Raw genomic sequence first — 19,333 nt, 5'->3', positions numbered from 1 at the left:
GGAGGAAGATACAGATATTACCATTTTACAGAAGAAGAATCTAATTCATAAAGTAGTTAAATGAATTCTTCAAGACAAACCAGCTAGCAAATGTAGAAATGAAACACAAATCCAGGTTGTTTGGCTCTCTTTTCAGTATGCTTTTCACAATGCTACGCTGCAGGTTTAGGAAGTCAATTCAATTAAAGGGAAGTAGGTCCAACTGATATACTGCTTTAAAAGATGTGATGGGTGAAAGTAAATAATACTGAGTTTAGGCAAATATATTCAAAGCTGAAATGCATGTACTAGTGGTATATATTGGGTAGTATCTAATAGGGTGTTCAATAGTATTGAATTGGACCTCTGCTTCTGGGAAGATGGAGTAGATGTACCTAAAAAAAGTCTCTAATTTCAAATGCTAAAGAATTTACTCATTCCACAAATAGGTATTGAGTGCTTTATCAAGTGCCAGACATTGACCTTGACTCTAAGTATATAGTAGTGAACAAAACAGACAAAGGCCCTGCTCTCCTGGAGCATATTCTAATGGGAGAGGGGGTAGTCAGTTGGTGATACATACAATAGGGAAAAAATACAGCAGTAAACAATTAAACAAGTGAACATATGGTACTCCAGTTGGTGATGAGTACAATGGGGAAAATAAAGCAGGAGAGCGGGATTAGGAGATGGTGGAGGAGTGGGGTTATACCAAATGATCAAGGAGACCTCACTGATAAGGTGGTATTTGAGTAAAGACCATGATGAAGCATGATGTAGATATCTGTAAGAATGAACATTTCAGAAACAGTAAATAACATATAAACCTGTAGCAGAAGTATAACTGAAGAGTTCAAGGAAGCAAAGGAGAGCAGTAGATGAGGTTAGAGAGGCACTGAGGAGCAAGATCATGTAGTGCCTTGTAGAACATTACAAAGGCTTTAGCTATTACTTTAAATGCAAGAGGGAAGCGATTGCATGGCTTCAAGAAAAGAAGTGACAGATACAACACACATTGGCTGTTATGGTGAGAATGGACTGTCGGGTGTCATGGGTGGGTGCAGGGAGAGCAGTCAGGAGGCTGCTGCAGTAATTCAAGTGAGAGGATGGTGGCATGGACCAAGATGCTAGTAGTAGAGTACTGAGAAGTGTTCAGATTGTTGGATTTATTTTGAAAGTAGAAGCAGGATTTCCTGAGGTTTCATACATTTGAGGAACCTCTGTCAAGGATCTGTGAAACACATTTGCTCTGAGTCCTTGTAGAGCTGGGTGGGCTGTGACTGTGCCTTGGCCTTAGGGAAATCAGTGACGGTAGGGCCTATTAGGATTTTAGCTCTGGAGATCACAGGCCTTTTCTTTCCCTGGAAGCTCCTGAGCCCACGTTGCTGTCAAGGTGGGGCCAGGGGAAGAGGAAAGTTATGGCCTGAAGAGATGCTGCTGCCACTGCTGTTACACCGTGGGATGAGGGGTCATTTATCCTGAGGGCCTTGGCTCCATCTGACTTTGCAGTTCTTCCAGTCTCCCACTGAGCTTTGAAGGTCTCTCTGCACAGAAAAATACAGCTCTGTATCCACTGCAAAAAGGATCCCCATCACCAGGCAGAAAGTGATTTGATACCAAGGTGGAACGATGAATAGAATTGCCGGACCTAATAGGAGAGGCAGAGGGATGGGAAAAATGACAGCTGTTAAGACAGAAATTTGGAATAAACGTTCAGGTCCCCAGTGAGGAGCCTTTGTGAAGTCACCGAAGCCAAAGGCTTAGGCGAAGGCCCAGAGCAGACAGCTAGCCCCGGAAGGCTTCAGAGGATCTATCCTTCATCTCTCTGCCTTTCCAAAGAAAGCACTGGATCAGCATTTCCCAAAGGATGACCTCAGGCACATCTGTTCTGCAGGACATTAATAGAAGTTATAAAGGAAAAATGTTTTGTGGTTACTTGGGTTTAGCAAATGCCTTATGAAACTTAGTTTAAAAGTTCCGTTTAAGACAGGACTTCTTGAAGCCTTTAATATGAATTATGAATATAAAAGGAGAGGAACAGAGTATATAGTGTGTTCTGCATTAATTTGATCACAGAACCCTTCGTTCTGAAAGGCCTCTCAAGGAGTTATGTGATTGGGGAACAGCCTTTGGGAAACATTGAACTAAGGAATCCACAGACCACATCAACAGATCTTCACTCACCACCTCCTCTGAGCCCAGGACTGGGTATTCACTAACCAACATTAGTCTGGCATAAATAGCTTGTGATGCTCTCTGAAAGGGTATGATATGGATTCCACAATGTACAATTCCTCAAGAACAGGCAGAAGCCTCTTTCTTTGTACGTAGAGAGAGAGTCTCGTGCCAACGTGGCCACTTTGAGCTAAGATTTGATCCTAGGCTGAGAGGTTCAGTAGGGAGACACAAGCAAGCATTAGACACCTAGAGGGACATATGATAAAGTGGTTTGAATAAGGTGGAAAAGAGGGAGAGCGGCAATGTCTGGTGGATGGATATGGAGGATGAAAAGGTGGCTTCTGTCCCCTAAGAGTTAAAACTCCAAATGAATGACACCCATTTCTATAATCCCTGAGAAATGGGCTGGAACAGAGCTGCAAATTCACACAGCAATTAGGTCAAGGTAGAACTTTCCCGTTGATGTCAAACAGGCATACTCGTGAGAACAAAGGTTCTGAAGTACAAAAAAAGATCAGGAATCCTCTCACTACCTATCTTTCCAAGGTATAAAGCTCCTTGAGCAGCATTGGTTCCCACCTTGGACAGTGATGGTCACAGGCTGTGATGAGACCAGTGCCCGCCCGATAAATCCCGTGCAGTGGTACTCGCCACTGTGACTGAGGTTTGCTTGTGGGATAGAGAAGTTGGAACGCAGATAGGAAAACGTCTTGGATTTTCCATTCTGGAAGAATACGACCTTATTCAGAGGGCTGTTTTTCCAGCTGTGGCACCTCAGCACGATGGGCTCCCCTTCCTGGAACACGAGGCTAGGGGTCTGGAGCAGCAGCCAGTCTGAAAGACACAAAGGGACCACAGGACTCAGGCGGTCTTGACTCAAATCCGAGACCCAGACCATCCTTACTGGTGGGCCGCTGTGTGTGGAGGGAAGAGCTTAAGTTTGGAATCAGACACCCCTGGTCTCTAATTCTGGCTCCATCACGTATGAGCTCTGTGATCTTGGGCGAATAATTTAAGTCTTCTGGGCCTCCGTTTCCTCGTATGTGAAAATAGTCACAATAATCCCATTAGCTATCTACAGTAGTTCCTGGCACATAGGAGGTGCTCAGGATATGCTTGTCTTCCCGTTCCTGTCCTGCCCAACAGGCCTCTGCAGGAAGGATACAGGAGACCCAATAGTACAGTCCTTTCCCTGAGGGAGGGAGGGAGGGAAGGATCCAGTCTGACATAGGAGACAACATGTGAGGGGGACACAACAGAGTCAAGTGTCTTTGGGGAAAGTCACGGACATCTAACAAATATTAGCTTATTTGGTGCATGTTAGTAAATGTGGAATTTCACTTCAGCGGGGACTTTGTCTAAAGGCAGCAGTGACATGGGTGGGCCATTAGCCTGCTATGTACTCTTTTCCTCCGATTTTCATCCTTTTACTGAGGAAAGAGATATTTAATTTCTTTGTCGTATAGGGAATAGAGGCTAAGGTGGGTACTTATAATCTGACCTCAGCCCACGCACTCCTTTTTCCTAAAGCCATAGGACACAGTAGAGTTGGAATTGGAAAGAAAGGGTAGAAAACAATAGATACGTTGGAAGGGAGCCGGGACATGAGAAAGAAATGACAACAGCCACACGTGTGCTAGTCAACCACGCTTAGCCCCTTCAGCAGATCGGAATGATGCCAAAACAGTCTCTACACTGGCTGCTGAGCCTGCCACAAATGCAGGTGAAAATGTTCAATACTGAGGGAGGGAGTGACAATGAAGAGAAAACTCTGGGCCACGGCTACAGTGGGACAATCCAGAGGGAAGGTGGGGAGCACCCGATCTTGCGACTTGGGTCACACAAGCTAGAAAACCCCACCTCTCCCACTGGGGAGGCACCCTCTGCGTTCCACCCATTTCCTCCCATGCCATCCTGTGTATTCCTCCTCTTGAGGAACTCAGGCCCTGGCTAGACATTCCACTCCAGGATTAGGTGAGCAGTCCTGGTCCCCTAGACTGCCTCTTTTATAACGGTTGGATTGGGGTAGGTGGGAATGCTGAGAATTGTGAAGATTTTTTTAAATGAAGTAGAACCCAGAGAAAATGTCAAAGCTGCTTCCATGTAGCACCAGCAACCAATTCTTGCACTTCTCCTCCCTGTCTGGGTAATCCCCTCTACTGAAGGTGCACATCATATGAACAGCACTTTCTTCTCGGCAAAGTCTCTACTGGTACCAGGTTGTAACCTGGACAGTGGAAGTGTCAGCCTTAGGCTGGTTTGTGCAAGAGGGCCACCTTAGGTCTCCTCGAGGACAATTTCTTGGTGCCGATCTTGAGGGCAGGGCCCAGCTTCATGTTCACGGCACTCACAAGGTGTTCTTTAAGTCAAAAAAGGGCCCTTCTATCCATCTCCTGGGAACAAAACTCCTCTGCAATCTCCTGGAAGCCTAGTAGAGAAGCAATAAACTCATATACCTCCTCTGCACTCCAGTGGCTAAGATTACTGGACAGGAACACAGGGTTGATGCCATGAATCCTGGTGTAGGCACAGCTGTATGGAGGTTCCCTGGGTCACATTCCCCATGTCCAGCTCTCACCGATAAAGGCCCAGGGACATTGGAGAGAGTCCTTTACCATGACTGGAATTCTCTGAACCCCAGCTAGAGTCCTCTTGACCCCTGTGGCACTTGCCCTGGATCTTAGCATGGGTGATGGCAGAGGAGCTGCAGCTGGGTCCGCACTGGTGAACACAAGCATAGTGGGCTTCCTGAAACTCTTTCATGTTTCTCCTCTTCAACCAGAACTGGCACCTACAGTTCACACTCTACCTTTTAGTACAAGTCATGGAGCAGAAACTCGTGGAGTCACAAAACTGTTCTCCAGGACTGTACTTCCCACAGTGCTGGAACTTCAGGAGATTTGTCTTCTTGACTACTCAGCAGATGGGCTGTCCCCTCCCCAGGGGCCACCTGACTGATTCTCATTCAGCCCTGTCGGGAGGCCAGTCTGTAGTGGCTTTTCAGAAATGGAGAACACCACACTGGGACAGGTTCTGCTCCGTCCTGGATACCAAAGCCCTCAATCACGTGGGTGAGCATCTGGGGCTTCACAATGGCTTGTGGAGGTTTGTTTGAGTCACCATTTATCTGGACCCCATGGCTAGTGTAGGAGGAGGTGCTGATGGGCAGGGGCCACGGCTGCTAATTCACTGCTTGGTGAATTAGCATTCCCACTGGTCACTAGTTCAGCTTCTTCTCCAAGCCTGCTCTCCTCCTCCATGACCTTGGGGCTCTCTGCTACTGGAGAAGCCCTGGCAGGAGCACGGAACCCAATGTGGACACATCATCGCCCTCCTCTTTGCATTTGGCGGCCAACGTCTGGGTTTGCCCGGCAGGTGCACGGACTGCATGCAGAAGACAACAGGGACCTGGACTGTGGTGGCTCAGGGGCAGTGAGACTTGTGGCTGCTGCTGGACCAGCTGGAGAGGTGTAGCTGTGGGGAGGGGTACCGGGGCTGACGGTGCTGGAGCTGTTGCCAGTGGTAGATAACAATCTGCTGCCTCATCACCACCTGTTTCTCCAAGGGCTGGATCTGTTGCTGTTGCTAAATCAGTGAATGGGGCTGGATCTGTGTGTGGTGACTGAGCTAATGAGGGTCTGGCTGGGAGCGGGTGCAGCTGTCCCGTCTTGCTGACCACTCCCACCTGCTTCTGTCTTCTTGGCCACTGCACTAGCTGCCCTGGATCAGTCACTGTTTGGGATGCAGGCAAGGGCTCCACCACTGCTGTGCCTTTCCTGGGATAGCTCCAAGCACCACCTATTCCTGAGGAGGGCTACTGACCCAAAGGCCCAGGTGGGTGGCCACTTCCGCCTGGACCCATGTACCTTAGAATGCTATTCCCACTGCCCCCACCAGCTGCACTAAGGCTAAAGAACTGGCCTGAGGCCCTAGAGGGAGCCTGAGCCACAGCTAGGGCCTGGCTAGAGGCCTAGGGGAGGCTAGAGAAACAGGGGAATAGCGTTCTGGGTGGAGCTTCGGGCTGAGCCTGTTGTCCCTCAATGCCAAGTTCTTTACCTGAACTGCATCTACCTGGACTCCAGCAGCCTGAGCAGACAGCCCCTCCTGCTGGATGACTGCCACTGCCCTAATAGGCATCAGGATGCGTTGAGAAGCTAGAGGCACATGCTGGGCCAAGGTCTGGTTTACCTGGAATAGGTTTCCCAGCTGTGGTCTTAGATGCATCTGGGCCCGGGACAGGTTGAGGGGGAGGAGGTGGCGTTCCCCAGTAGCACAGATTGGGTCACAGTGGTAACACTGGGAGAGCTCACTCGGGATTGGCTGGTGAGCTGGGAGGCTGATGCAGTGGCCAGATTGACTGAGGCCGGGGTGGCGCTCAGCTGCTGCGTTGTGCTGGTGTCTGGGGGAGCTGACTAGCAGCAGTTGTGGCCACTAGATGGCAGCCAGGCTGTGCAGCTGGGCCTGCTGAGCTGCTGCTGGACACGAACTGGTGGAGATACTGAGGCCCACGGAGCTGCCCCGCAGTGCCTGCTCTGCCTGCTGTTCAGACCGTGGCCCTGAGCTGTCTGGGAACGAGCGCCACCACCTGAGTGGGGACTCCCATCGGTGCAGTCGGCGTTCTGTTGACTCTAGTCTCCATGACAGTGGCTCAGGGCCCCCATGGCTGGTGCTCTGGCTCCAGGCCTTCACATCTAGCTCTTCACCTAGGTCCTTCAGGGCGGTGTCCACCTCATGGGCCAGGGCTCCTTGTCAACGCACCTGCTCAGTCTCGGGGGAGGGATCCCTCACCTCCACCCCTTCCTAGAGAGGCAGGAGCACTGAGGTTGAGGCCCTGCCAGGCCTCTGGGGCTTCCCTCCAGGACTGTCTTTTCCTGCTGAGCACAGAGGGTAGAGATTGCAGGCCTGGAGCTGCAGGCCCACCGGGCCTAGATACCTTTGAGGAGAATTTGAGAATTGGGTGAGGGAAGGGGACTAAGTGAAGAATAGCAATGACAATATTCATCATAATCACACTGCAGCTTTTCTCTGTGGAGAACGTATTTCTTGCCAGGAGCTTTGGAGGATCATTGATCGGTTCAGCAAACATTTATTAAGCCCTGTCCTGTGCCTGGGGCTGGACATAAAAGGTGGTTAAGACACAACTTTCACCTCAAGTTGCACAGAGGGCAGGGGGCCAGGGAAATGCTGATTCTCACCGGAACCTGATGGGGGAGGCAGTAGTATCTCCACTGAGCAGATGAGGAAACTGAAGCTCAAAGGTAAATGAAATCATCATGTTTACATGGCTAGTAATTTCCAGGGCTAGGATTCAGTTGTGGTCTGTCTGTGCATTCGACTCTGCCATAAAAATGGAAGGATTTCTGTGAATTAGGGATTTCCTTCTGCTTCTCTCATACCCAGCTGCCTGTCAGTGGCCTTGTCACCTTCTTGCTCAATCAGCCCCGAGACAAAAGAGCCCAACATATTCTGAGAAATCTCTTAGGAACTTCCACCTCACCATACATACTAAGCAATGGGGTGCGTGAAAAGGGAAATGAGTGGACAAAAGCCCCTTCAAACAACTCACAGCCATGCTTCCCAGTAAGCAGGCAATTCCCCTTTCTGAAAAACCTCTGCCATATAAGCAGATTCCTTCTATCCTTGTTCTCCCAGACTCTCCCAGGCCTTCCTCCACTGACCGGAAATCACATCCAGATGCACAGGGTCGCTGAGGCTGGTCTGCTCTCTCTGACACCTGTAGTCTCCGCTGTCATTGCTGCTGGCCTTAAAGCTATAGCTGGGCTGGTTCTGGCTCTGGATGGAGCTCCCATTATGGAACCACAGGGTGAGGTTGCCTTCATACAAGTTGGTCCCCTGACACATCAGCGTCACGTCATCCTCCTTGAGCACATTGATCCACGCAGGCTGAATGTTCACCACAGCCTTCGGGAGACCTGCTGAGGGGCAGAGAGAGAAGGCAGCATGAGGAAAGGGACCCCAAGGGCCTAAGCAGACCCCAAATCGCAGATGACGGAAAACTGTGGCCACGCTGGAGACATCAAGAGAGGAACCCAACGCAGAACTGTTCTGCAACTAAAGGCAATTCCTGCAACTCATGCAGCCCACACAGGGGCCCCCAGGAACCCAGGTTCTCTCAGGGAGCTTGGCTCCTACTCAGGGGAGAGGACAAGAGGTAGGGGAATGGGAGAGGGGGCAAACACACATACACACACGCACACACATACATCGTTTGGGGAATCACTTTCCTCCCCTGTAAGCTGAGGCATTTGGACACTAGTGGATAAACTCTCTCCACAGCTGGAAGAAGACAAATGGGGACATCTGATGGAAGTGCCAGGCTGAGAGTCAGACATCACGTTTCTGTTCTAACTTCTTCCATTCTGTTTTTTTTTAAGATGTATTTATTTCTAAATAAAAAGAAATAAATACATTTAAAAAAAAGGAATGGAAGAAGTCAGAACAACAAAAAAGTTGTATTTATTTGTTTATTTTTTGGCTGTGTCGGGTCTTAGTTGCGGCATGAGGGATCTTCATTGCGGTGTCCAGGGAACAGGCCCTGAAGCCTTCAGATACATGAAAAGTAAAAGATTTATCAATGCAGACATAAAGTGAGGAAAATACAACAGCAGCAGAGCAAATTAACTAACGTGTCAGATATGTTATGGGGATAACATAAGCAGATCATGTGATTTTGTATGCAACTGAAACTAAAATGGCCTGGGCTTGTGATTTAGTTTGGAAAGAGGAAGGCGACTGAGACAGAGGACAGTTATATTCTGTGACAGAATCTGTGAGGCCTCACCATAACAGAAGCATAAGGGCTGAGGCACCTGTGCCCCATGGCTGTCCATCCCTGGCTTCCCTGGGAGGAAGGAAAGGGGAGGACACAGCAGGGGGTGGGGCAGGGCATCTTGTGGGAACAATTACTCTTTCCTGGCTCTACCTCGGTCCTGGGTTGCTGGTGCACCCAGAGCACCTCCAGACAGGGTGCAGGGAGCAGAGACAGAGGGTAGCTGGGGGAGGGAGAGGATGTGGTGAGCAGTTACCAGGTTTCCCAACAACAGGAGCTGTAAAAGAGAAAGCAAAGATCAGCCTGGCGTTTAGATATGATGATTCATCATTATAAATAATCACCTCCTTGCAAATCCCCTTAACTCTCTTGACGGTCTCTGTCTGCATTATGTTCACCTGGGTTTCCATGTCTTTACTTGTTCAGCTGTGTGTTAACGAAATTACCACACAGGGGCCAGATCGGTATCTCTATAAATTTGCTGTCTCCATATTCAGAAAGACTAAATTGCCATTCTGACACTTTAGTAAATTTGCTCTGCTGCGCTTGGTCTTTTCTTCACTTCTGTCTGCAGTGCAAGGAGGCATGCATGATTCCTCTGGTCCCACAACTGATTCTAGAATTGCCTGGCTTATATATTCTCTGATCCCCTTTCCCTGGATAACCCAGACCCTCCTGTGCTTTTTCCCAGGGGAATCTCCTTTCACATAAAGAGAATACGCTTCTGCTGCCTGAAGTGGTTTCAGGGGCACAGAGAACAGCCACTGCCCCCAACCATGTGTTTTATTGCTTCCCCCCACCTCCTATTGGCCCAAGACAGCATTAGCCCTCCCACCTAAGATATGGTCCCAGTGAAACACAAATTTCTAAGGAAGGTAAACACCTTGGCCACTCATTAGTCCTTCAAGTCTAGGTCACTGGACTTTCCTCACAGCTGGCTCCACTCTGGGGGGTGGCAGAGCACCAGGGACCTCGGTGCCCAGTGAAATTGGGCAAAAGACTTTAAAAAAATGAATTCTTCTGGGCTTCCCTGGTGGCGTAGTGGATAAGGATCCACCTGCCAATGCAGGGGACACGATTTCGAGCCCTGATCCGGGAAGATCCCACATGCCGCGGAACAACTAAGCCCGTGCGCCACAACTACTGAGCCCGCGCGCCTAGAGCCCATGCTCTGCAACAAGAGAAGCCACCGCAATGAGAAGCCTATGTACCACAACGAAGAGTAGCCCCCACTCTCCACAACTAGAGAAAGCCCGCGTGCAGCAAGAAAGATCCAACTCAGCCAAAAAAAAAAAAAAAAAAAAACCTCTGCCAATTTCATAATTTGCCAAGACCAGCAAGGTTGTCAGAATCTGATTTTCATCAGCCTGCCTTCACCCTCCTGACTTTCCTGACGTGCTTCCCGCGCCAGCCCTCATCCTTGCCCAAAGCTCAGCCCCAACCGAGGTGACAGCAGCTGAGTTAGAAAAGCATGCCTGCTTCTGTCCCTGCTCCACTGTCCCTCCTGGGGACCCTGTCTCACCCAGGAATAGCAGAGCCGTCCACAGTAGCATGTGGCCCAAAGGATGGCAGGATGTGCAGTCAGCTCGGTCACTCCTGGCAGCAGGGAGGGCTAGGAATGAGGGGATCCCCATCACCTCCTGGAGAGAGCAGGTTGGCTCTGACAGCCCAGCACGGCAGACACAGACTTCTCTCGAGGCTTGACAGATTCCACCCCAGAGAACAAGTTCTGGAGTCCAAAAGAGGAAGTGAAAAGAAGTGTTGTTTTTGTCATTGGCCCCTTTGCTGGGGCCTCTCTCCCAAAAGCTCTCTCAGGAAGCAAGCTGTAATATTCAAGGGAATGACATTGTGAAACCTGTTCTTACACTTTGTGGTCTTCAGAAACCTCAACAGCCCCACTCCTTTGGCCAAGGCTTTTCTATTGGCCCCGTTCTACCCCACCTCCCACCCCCAATCTACCTCCAGCCCTTATCTGATTTTTAGGTGAAAAAATTTCTTTAACCACTGAAAAGACTTCAGTGAGCTGACATCAACACTTTAAAGGTTAATTTATATAATGGGACCCACACATTGCAGCCACCCCAGTGGACCAGACCACATCACAAATCCAAAGCTAAGTCAACCTGCACTTAACAGGAAAAACCTGTCCAGGGATGTAACATACACCAATCACAATCCTCCAACTCAGCTCTACTTAGCTTACTTTACTCTAGAAATCAGGACCTGTTAGTCTTATAAGGAAATTCCCAACCTCCTAGCCAGTCATGCCCTGTCTCCACATTGCCTCTTCTAAAGCTCTATAAAACTTGGTCTTGCCCAAATCCCTTGGGAAGAGTTCTCCACTGCTTATGAGGAACTGTGCTACCTCAATCCATGGCTTGTTTTCCCTTGAATAAAGGATATCAATCTTGTAACTAAATTGTTTTAGTTTTGTCATTGGACAGGTCAGGCATATCTTATTTTATTGTGCTAACTTAACTGCGCTTTGCAGATACTGCATTTTTCACAAATTGAAGGTTTGTGGCAACCCTTGTTGAATAAGTCTATTGGTACCATTTTTCCCAACTGCTTTTGGCTCACTGTGTCTCTGTGTCACAAAGTGACACATTGGTAATTCTCATAATATTTTGAACTTTTTCATTATTATTATATCTGTTATAGTGATCTGTGATCAGTGATCTTTGATGTTACTATTTAAATTGTTTTGGTATTTTCAGCAATAAGATCATCGTAAATTAAGGTGTGTATATTGTTTTATAGACATGGTGCTGTTGCACCCTTCATAGACTGTGGTATAGTGTAAACATAGCTTTTCATATGTGCTGGGAAACCGAAAAATTTGTGTGACTCGTTTTATTGCAATATTGGCTTTATTGCAGTGGTCTGGAAGCAAACCTGCAATCTCTCCAAGGTATAGCCTGTATTGCCAATGAGGTGTGATGTGAAAACAGCCACTGAAGATTCCCGGGTTGGCTCCTAGATGAAGGTAAAGGTTCCTACAGAGCCACTTTAGTTTGCTACCTCTCCAGCTGCTCTCCAGTATCTCTGGTAATTTCTCTTAGATCAAGCTCCACCTAGTTCCCATTTGGAGTTCAAGTTTGTTTGTTCTAATCCTTTTAGGTGGAAATTTGGGGTGTGAGAGACTTCAGATATTTCATGGTGAGATCTAGTAGGCCACAACATTTGAGTTTATGCCCAATCTCAGCTACAGTGTAAACACCTTCAGGAGGTACTGACAGATCTCAGGAACAGTGCTCAAGCTGTCAGAAACAGTAAGTCTGGTTGAACTAGGGAGAATTATTTAAGCGAGGGAAAATAATAGGTGCCCCTGAAGCAAAAGAAAGCATGATGGCAGCCATTAGGAAACTCACAAAGCTTGAGGTAAATCCACAGCATAAACTGCTGGGGGACTTGGGAAATTGAATTAAGACAATAAATTTGGACTATTTTGACCAAAAGCACATCAAAATCTATGTAAGCATATCAAACTATTGAAAGACATTACAGCATCTGCCACTATAAAGAGATATTCTCGTTAAAGGAATAAAGATCTACTACTGTGGGAATCTTGAAAACCAAAGCAGCAAAATTGGTGGCCACAGATCAAACACTTAAATGCTGTCAGAGGGCTCACCACCTCACTCTCTCAGACTCCTGGGGTAGGATAAGTTGGTCAAGGAATGGTTTAGATCAACAGTAGGTCACATGCCAACCTCATGAAAATTTCCATGTAACAAGGTACACTTTTTGTTTTTAATTAATTAATTAATTTGTTGGCTGCGTCGTGTCTTAGTTGTGGCACACAGGATCTTTCGTTGCAGTGACCAGGCTCTTCATTGCGGCACGCAGACTTCTTTGTAGCTGTGGTGAGGGGGCTCCGGAGTGCACGGGCTCAGTAGTTGGAGTACGTGCGCTTAGTTGCCCCACGGCACGTGGGCTCTTAGTTCCCCGAACAGGGATCGAACCCAAGTCCTCTGCATTGGAAGGCAGATTCTTTATCACCGGACCAACAGGGAAGTCCCCAAGGTACACTCTTAAACACCACATTCCCTGGGACTTCCCTGGTGGTGCAATGGTTAAGAATCTGCCTGCCAATGCAGGGGACATGGGTTCGAGCCCTGGTCGGGAAAGATCCCACAGGCTGTGGAGCAACTAAGCCCTCAAGCCACAACTACTGAAGGCCATGCGCCTAGAGCCTGTGCTCCGCAACAAGAGAGGCCACCACAATGAGAAGCCCATGCACCACAATGAAGAGGAGCCCCCGCTCGCTGCAGCTAGAGAAAGCACACATGCTGCAACGAAGACCCAACACAGCCAAAAAAAATAAACAAAAAAACAAACGAAAGAAAACACCACATAATCCCCAACCTGGTGGCACATCCCTATTAAGCATTAATTTGGCTCTAAGAGATCCAAGGCTTAGCTACAGAAGTGGGACACTCAAATATCAAAGAATTAAGCTTGCCACCTTCTGGCACACCTGCTTATTTTATGTCTGATAAATGCGTTCCAAGAAGCTATAGATATCTACAAAAATGGCAACATCTTACTAAGACAACCTAGAATGACAACGGCCATTATAGGGAATCTTCCAGTTAGACAAGATGGCTCATTTAAGAGTGCACTTGAAAGTAAGAGCCCTCAAATCAAACAAACAGAATGGGATACCTATTTTAATTGGTATGCCTCCAAAAGGCTTCAAGAGTCCCAGAGAGCTTCATTGAAAGATTCATTGCAAAAGGGGAATGAAAAAGTAAAGACACAAGAGGTACCTAAAACAAAAGACTACAAGCCTGATGTGACTCCTACTACTCCCCTCTGTCCTCCTTTACCTGAGTACCCACACTCTGCTAATCCTCTATCTGAATTGCCTTTCCACTCTGAAGAGACTATAGAACTGTAAACAAAAGTCTGCCAAGTTAGTGGCCTTACAGATACCCCGTATCTACCCTCAAAGGAAGGTCACCAAATGGCCCCTCTCAGGGTTGGTGAGACTCTGAGGGCGTCTCTGGTAAACTGCTACCAATTATTCCCTTAAACAGCCAAGGGGACACTAAAACTAAGATTAATGGAAACCCTTGTTAAATTCTGAGAGATACCAGAGCTACACTCTAAATACCTCATGCTCCAGAGCCTCCAGAAGGGATCCTGGAAAAACTGGCAGAAGCTGGTGAAGGATGAGAATTCTTACCACAGTCAGGTCTCCCAGATCTCTGTAGTGCCTGGTCAAGAGAGGAAAATTAAATTTCATATTGTCCTTTCTTTTCCAAATTCAGGCTTTTTTGATTTTGGTTTTGAGGTACCTATTGGTTGTCAATTCTTCTCTCCCAGGGACAGCTATTTTCTTCTGTTTGTCTCATTTTGTGTTGAGAACTTGACTTGGCAACCATCAGGTTGGGGCCCCCAAAATATGGCCAGGCAGAAATATGGGTTTGTAGTGTAAGCCCTGACAGTTTTCTTCTTTTTTGCAATACAAGTGGCTGACTTAAGCTTTGATTGCCAAGGCATCCATTTCAAGGGGTAGCCCTTTCAAAGAAGGCTATCTCAGCTAAACACAGTACCAACCACACAAGTAGATAAAGAGCCAGGCCACTTCCACTTACTGAGGCTCCTTTGTTTTAGAGATTTTGGTAGATTTAAATAACTGACCAATTGGTCTACATGGTTTTTGTTTTTTTCCATCCTGTCCTTTAAATTCCTGCTCTTATGTTTTAAATTCACCAATAAAGAGTGAGCCCCCAAAACCCTAGGACCCACCCTCAGCCCCAATAAAAGCAGAACCCCAGGCCCACGTGCACTCTGTCTCCCCATGACCTTGCTGTGTGGCCCCAGGTGTGCTGTGTAATTTCCAGGTGTTATAAGTAATGAGCCTCTGTCTTTTTCAGTTTCCTGATGGTTATTGCTGAAGGGCATCTTGCAATCATTATAAGAACCCCAAGAGCTGGTCCAACCACAACACTGGTTGTTGATAGGCTGAGACTAGCACAAAACAAGGGTGCATCCCATTTATAGCTGTGGTCCTACTGACGGTTGCCAGCTCTCAGGAGAATTATCTAAGTCTTTGTTTTGGCGACTTTTTGTGAGTGGCTCTGGATCTTGGGAGAGCTATTATGTTTACATCCTATTTTTTAAGGCCTTCTCCCCTAAGCTAAATAACACTATGTACCCAGGGGGAAGAAAAACGTTCCAAAGAGAAACAGCTATATATACAGAACATAGGATACTTTTTTTTTAAAGTTGAGCAACTCCATCTTCTTTTATATTTTTTTATTTATTTTTATTGAAGTATAGTTGATTTACTGACATTTTCTTTTAAGTTCTATTTAGTTGAAGATTTTCTCCTGATATAAAGAAGCAAATTGAAGATAATGCAGTTGGAGGGGTGTGTTGACTGACTTAAAAAAAACTGCACAATATGAGAGCTGCGAGTTAAGTTTTATGGGGGGCAGAATGAGGACTGCAGACTGGGAGACAGCGTTTCAGATAGCTCTGAGAAACTGCTCTGAGGAGGCGAGGGGAGGAGCCAGGATATATAGGAGTTCTGCAACAGAGAGCAGGTAGTCGGAACGTCAAAAGATTATTGTTAATTAAAGAAAACCAGATATCTCAAGTTAAGGAAGTTAGTGCTTTTCTACGTATGGGAAGATGCAAGAGTCTGGGCTCACTGAAATCATTCCTTTGATATGCACCTCAGCTATCTGGGGCCAGTATCCTGTGTTTTCACATCCTGAGTTTTCTCGGGGCTCACCATAGGGAGTGGCTGCAGTCTGATGGCTGCTAGATGGCAGGTATTCTTTTCAGCCCTGAGTTTCCCCAGGGCTCATCGGCTCATTGGCTCACATTGGAGGGCTGCAATCATTGATGACTGTGACATCCTTTGTTTACTGATATGGCAGGAAATATTCCATTTATCTGGTGGGTCAGCCCTTTGAGGTATTCAGGTTGCAGTGCATTTCTTTGAGGAATTAAAAACAACTGTTCTTATAAGAACTGTATGTAGCTCAAGAAACAATTTAAAGCCCGCTCACGCTGTTTACCAATTCCAAAACCTTCCCATTCATCTCAAAAGCTTGTAAGTATTATAGAATTCTGGATTTAGAAAATAAAATTCCTTGTTGGAGGAACTTGCTTTCTTTCCTTGGTCTTTGAGATGTAAATGTATTACCCAGTCTTCTCTAGGAACTCTTATCTAGCCCATAGCTTTGAAATGCAAATGTGAGTCAGGTAATTCTTATCAGAAAAAGGAAAAGCTATTTGGAAACTAGGTAGATGAAAAATCTTCAGTCATCACAAATATTAGTAAAAAGTTATGCCATCTGAGCAGGTAACCTTAACTTATTCCATCTGTCAGAAACACTATTTGGATCCAATTGTTCTTTTTTATAAACTAAAAAGGTGAGTTTTTATAAACTAAAAGTGAGTTTTGCATTATCATAACCCAGCAGGACCCAATGGAGCCTTTCCCGGGACAGGCCCTACCCCCATATCCTCTGCTTTAGCTCCTCTCTGAAGTACCTAGATAACAGTATTTGATGCACATTTCCTAAGTTGTTAGGGGAACCACTGACCAAAACTGCCTGCCCTGGCCAGGCCTGATAGTAACCACTCGCATGAGTTATCTTACAACAGGAGGGCCTGGTAAGGAACTCGGAACTAACAAGCTACCACCAACTGGAAGAATTCAGGAAAGGTCAAAAGGAGAGAGGAGACACCTGTCCACATGTCCTACCAACCTCCCAGAATCTTTCTTGCTGGAGTCCATCTTGGCTGAGCTATGCACGTGTCACCAGGAAGGACCCTGGTTAGAATGATTGGCCAGAGACAACCCAGAAACTAATCCCATCACCATAAAACCCGAGACTGTGAGCCACATGGCATAGCAGTCCTCCTGGGTTCCCTTACACTGCTGCTCTCTGCCCTGGCGCTCCTTTCCAATAGTCTCCTGCTTCGTCAGCATGTGTGTCTCCTCAGACAATTCATTTCCAAGTGTTAAATAAGAGCCCACTCTCGGGCCCTGGAAGGGATCCCCCTTCCTGCAACAGTTTGATTAAAACAGGCACATCTTTAGAGGTATCAGCATTAAATATAATACTTTTGTAACTGAGCAGGACCCTATGGGGCCTTCTTGGGACAGACCCCTCCCCCATATCCTCTGCTTTTAGCTCCTTTCTGAAGTGCCTAGATAATAGTATCTGATGCACATTTCCTGAGTTGTTTTACAGGTGCCAAAACCACCCCCAAATGGAAGAAATTAGCTACTTGATGATCATGAGCAGTAGCTTCCAGACCTACTGGCATCTAAAGATTGATAATGTTAACCCCTGTGACACTGTCCTGTTACCTCACCATCGCCAATTAGAGAATTGTGCACAAGCTGATCACATACCCTGCGACTCTACTCCCTCACCTTGCCTTTAAAAATGCTTTGCTGAAACCAATTGAGTAGTGTGGGCTTTTCGAGCACTAGCTGTCCTGAACTTCTTGCTTGCCGCCCTGCAATAAACGCTGCACTTTGCCACAACCCGGTGTCAGTAGTAGATATGAGGCAGGAGATAGATGGGCTCCAGGCTAGACATTTACAACTGGCCTCCTGTTCACACGTCCTGGGGTGAGAAGAAGATGGGCTCCAGGCCAGACATTCATTACCAGCCTCCTGTTTATATTTCCTGAAGCAAGAGACAGACGAGCTCCAGGACTACATATTTATGGCTCCTGTCTATATTTAGAGATCTGCACCTTGATATAAAAACCAGCAACAGAAACAGGGTAAATAACTGGACATTGGACATCTTTATGGCAGGGACAGAGTGGGACTAATCCCTGTTAAAAGATCAAGAGGTCATACATTTCCTATCCTGGGGGCAAGGGAAACATTGCACATGCGCAGAAAGGCTTCTTGGGGGTCAAAAAGGAGGGGGCACCACCCCATAATATGTGATGCTAAGGCTGTTCCACAGGACTCTGGGCTGAAATCCATCTTGGAAAAAAGTTGCACACGCATGTTGGGGAGGGTCCTAGGGCAGGGCAGGTGTGGAAAAAGAAACCAGATAATTGGCCAGAGGTAAACAAAGACCCGGAAGAACTGCCCTATATAAACGACCTAACTGCCTCTTTACTGCACTCTTCCTCATTAAGGAGGATGCCCACACCCTTTCTCTCCAGGTGTGCATCTCTGCCTTGCTTCTATCATAACTAAACAAACTGTTTCTCTGTGTGCTCTCCCACTTGTTGTTGTGCTATGTCTCTAATAATAAACTTTGTACCTGTTTTTACAGTTTTGCCTCCGTGAGAAATGCGTTTTTCACTGGGCGCAAGAGACAGGGGGTGTGGTGGCTAGGATTCCTGGTTTTCATCCAGGCTACCCAGGTTCAATTCCTGGGCAGGGAATTAAGCTCTCACTTCACACCACCACTCACTGCTGCCTCTCCAAGATCAGACTGGCATTACTGCACCTGAGCTAGCAGACCCACGTTTGGTTCAGTAACACTTTTATTCTACCTAGGTTTACTAAAAGTCAAATAAGCTCATGTTATCTCTGTTACAGAATTTGTCAGCAAAGAAGATAACTTAAGGTGATGGTTAGCAATTTAAACGAAATTGTTAAGAACAAATAAATAGATAAAAGATACAAGTTTATAAATGAAGTTTTCAACAATAATTATGTTTTATGATACATCTACTTAAAAATAGTTTCCAAAATCTTTTTGGTAACTTAAAACCTTAATGTTATACTAAGATAACTTAAATGATGGATATTCATTGAATATCTAGATCATTTCCAAATTAGATAAAATACTGAAACGTTAATTACTGAACATAGGTTTATCTGCTTTTGGCTTCCTTTTACAGAGGAACTAAAGATATTTGGGTCACTTAGTAAACATGGTTTTTGCCACATTGAAAACTTTTACTATGAGGAGGAATATACTTCTAAAAATTATGAAGTGTTTTTTGTATATTTGCCAGTCCACAAAATGCTAGTGTAACAGACAGTCCACAATTGCTTACTTTTTAGTTTTCACTAGGAATTAAGGGATTCTAAGGGTAAGAATTATAATTAAAAACATGAAACTAAGACTACTAGAAATAATAAAGGAAACATCTTTATGCAAGATATGGAGATGTGTTTTTGTTAGGGAAAAAAGAGTAGTTTTGTCCTAAAGTAAAATAATTGTTCCAGAGTGAGAAAGAGAAAAAATTAGGAAAAAATTTGAATGGATGTAAAAAAGTTGTAGAATGTTTGTGGGAAAGGATTCTTGGGAAAGTAATTTTAAGTGTGGTCAAGCTGGAAAGTGTGGCTAAGATTGGGATGGATTTATTTTAGGTTTTTTTTAATGTTAATATCACAAGTAAACTGGTACAAAATTAAAATTTGATTTTCTATCT

The 19,333-nt window shown here is 46.2% G+C and overlaps 1 protein-coding gene and 1 pseudogene across 1 annotated transcript; both read right to left on the bottom strand.

Annotated features, from left to right (window-relative positions):
- Positions 1-944: 944 nt before the first annotated feature.
- Positions 945-10,629, bottom strand: LOC132352450 (low affinity immunoglobulin gamma Fc region receptor II-like). The gene is made up of 4 exons (XM_059902915.1): positions 10,470-10,629; positions 7,836-8,093; positions 2,737-2,991; positions 945-1,627 (listed from the first exon to the last, which is right to left on the bottom strand). The coding sequence occupies exons 1-4, from the start codon at positions 10,579-10,581 to the stop codon at positions 1,449-1,451; spliced, it is 804 nt and encodes a 267-aa protein (XP_059758898.1). The 5' UTR covers positions 10,582-10,629; the 3' UTR covers positions 945-1,448.
- On the bottom strand, positions 4,407-7,620 carry LOC132347269 (polyhomeotic-like protein 1; annotated as a pseudogene).
- Positions 10,630-19,333: the final 8,704 nt, after the last annotated feature.

This window comes from Balaenoptera ricei, chromosome 1 (genome assembly GCF_028023285.1).
Source record: "Balaenoptera ricei isolate mBalRic1 chromosome 1, mBalRic1.hap2, whole genome shotgun sequence".
Lineage (NCBI taxonomy): Eukaryota > Metazoa > Chordata > Mammalia > Artiodactyla > Balaenopteridae > Balaenoptera > Balaenoptera ricei.
This window is presented reverse-complemented; position numbering and strand designations above follow the sequence as displayed.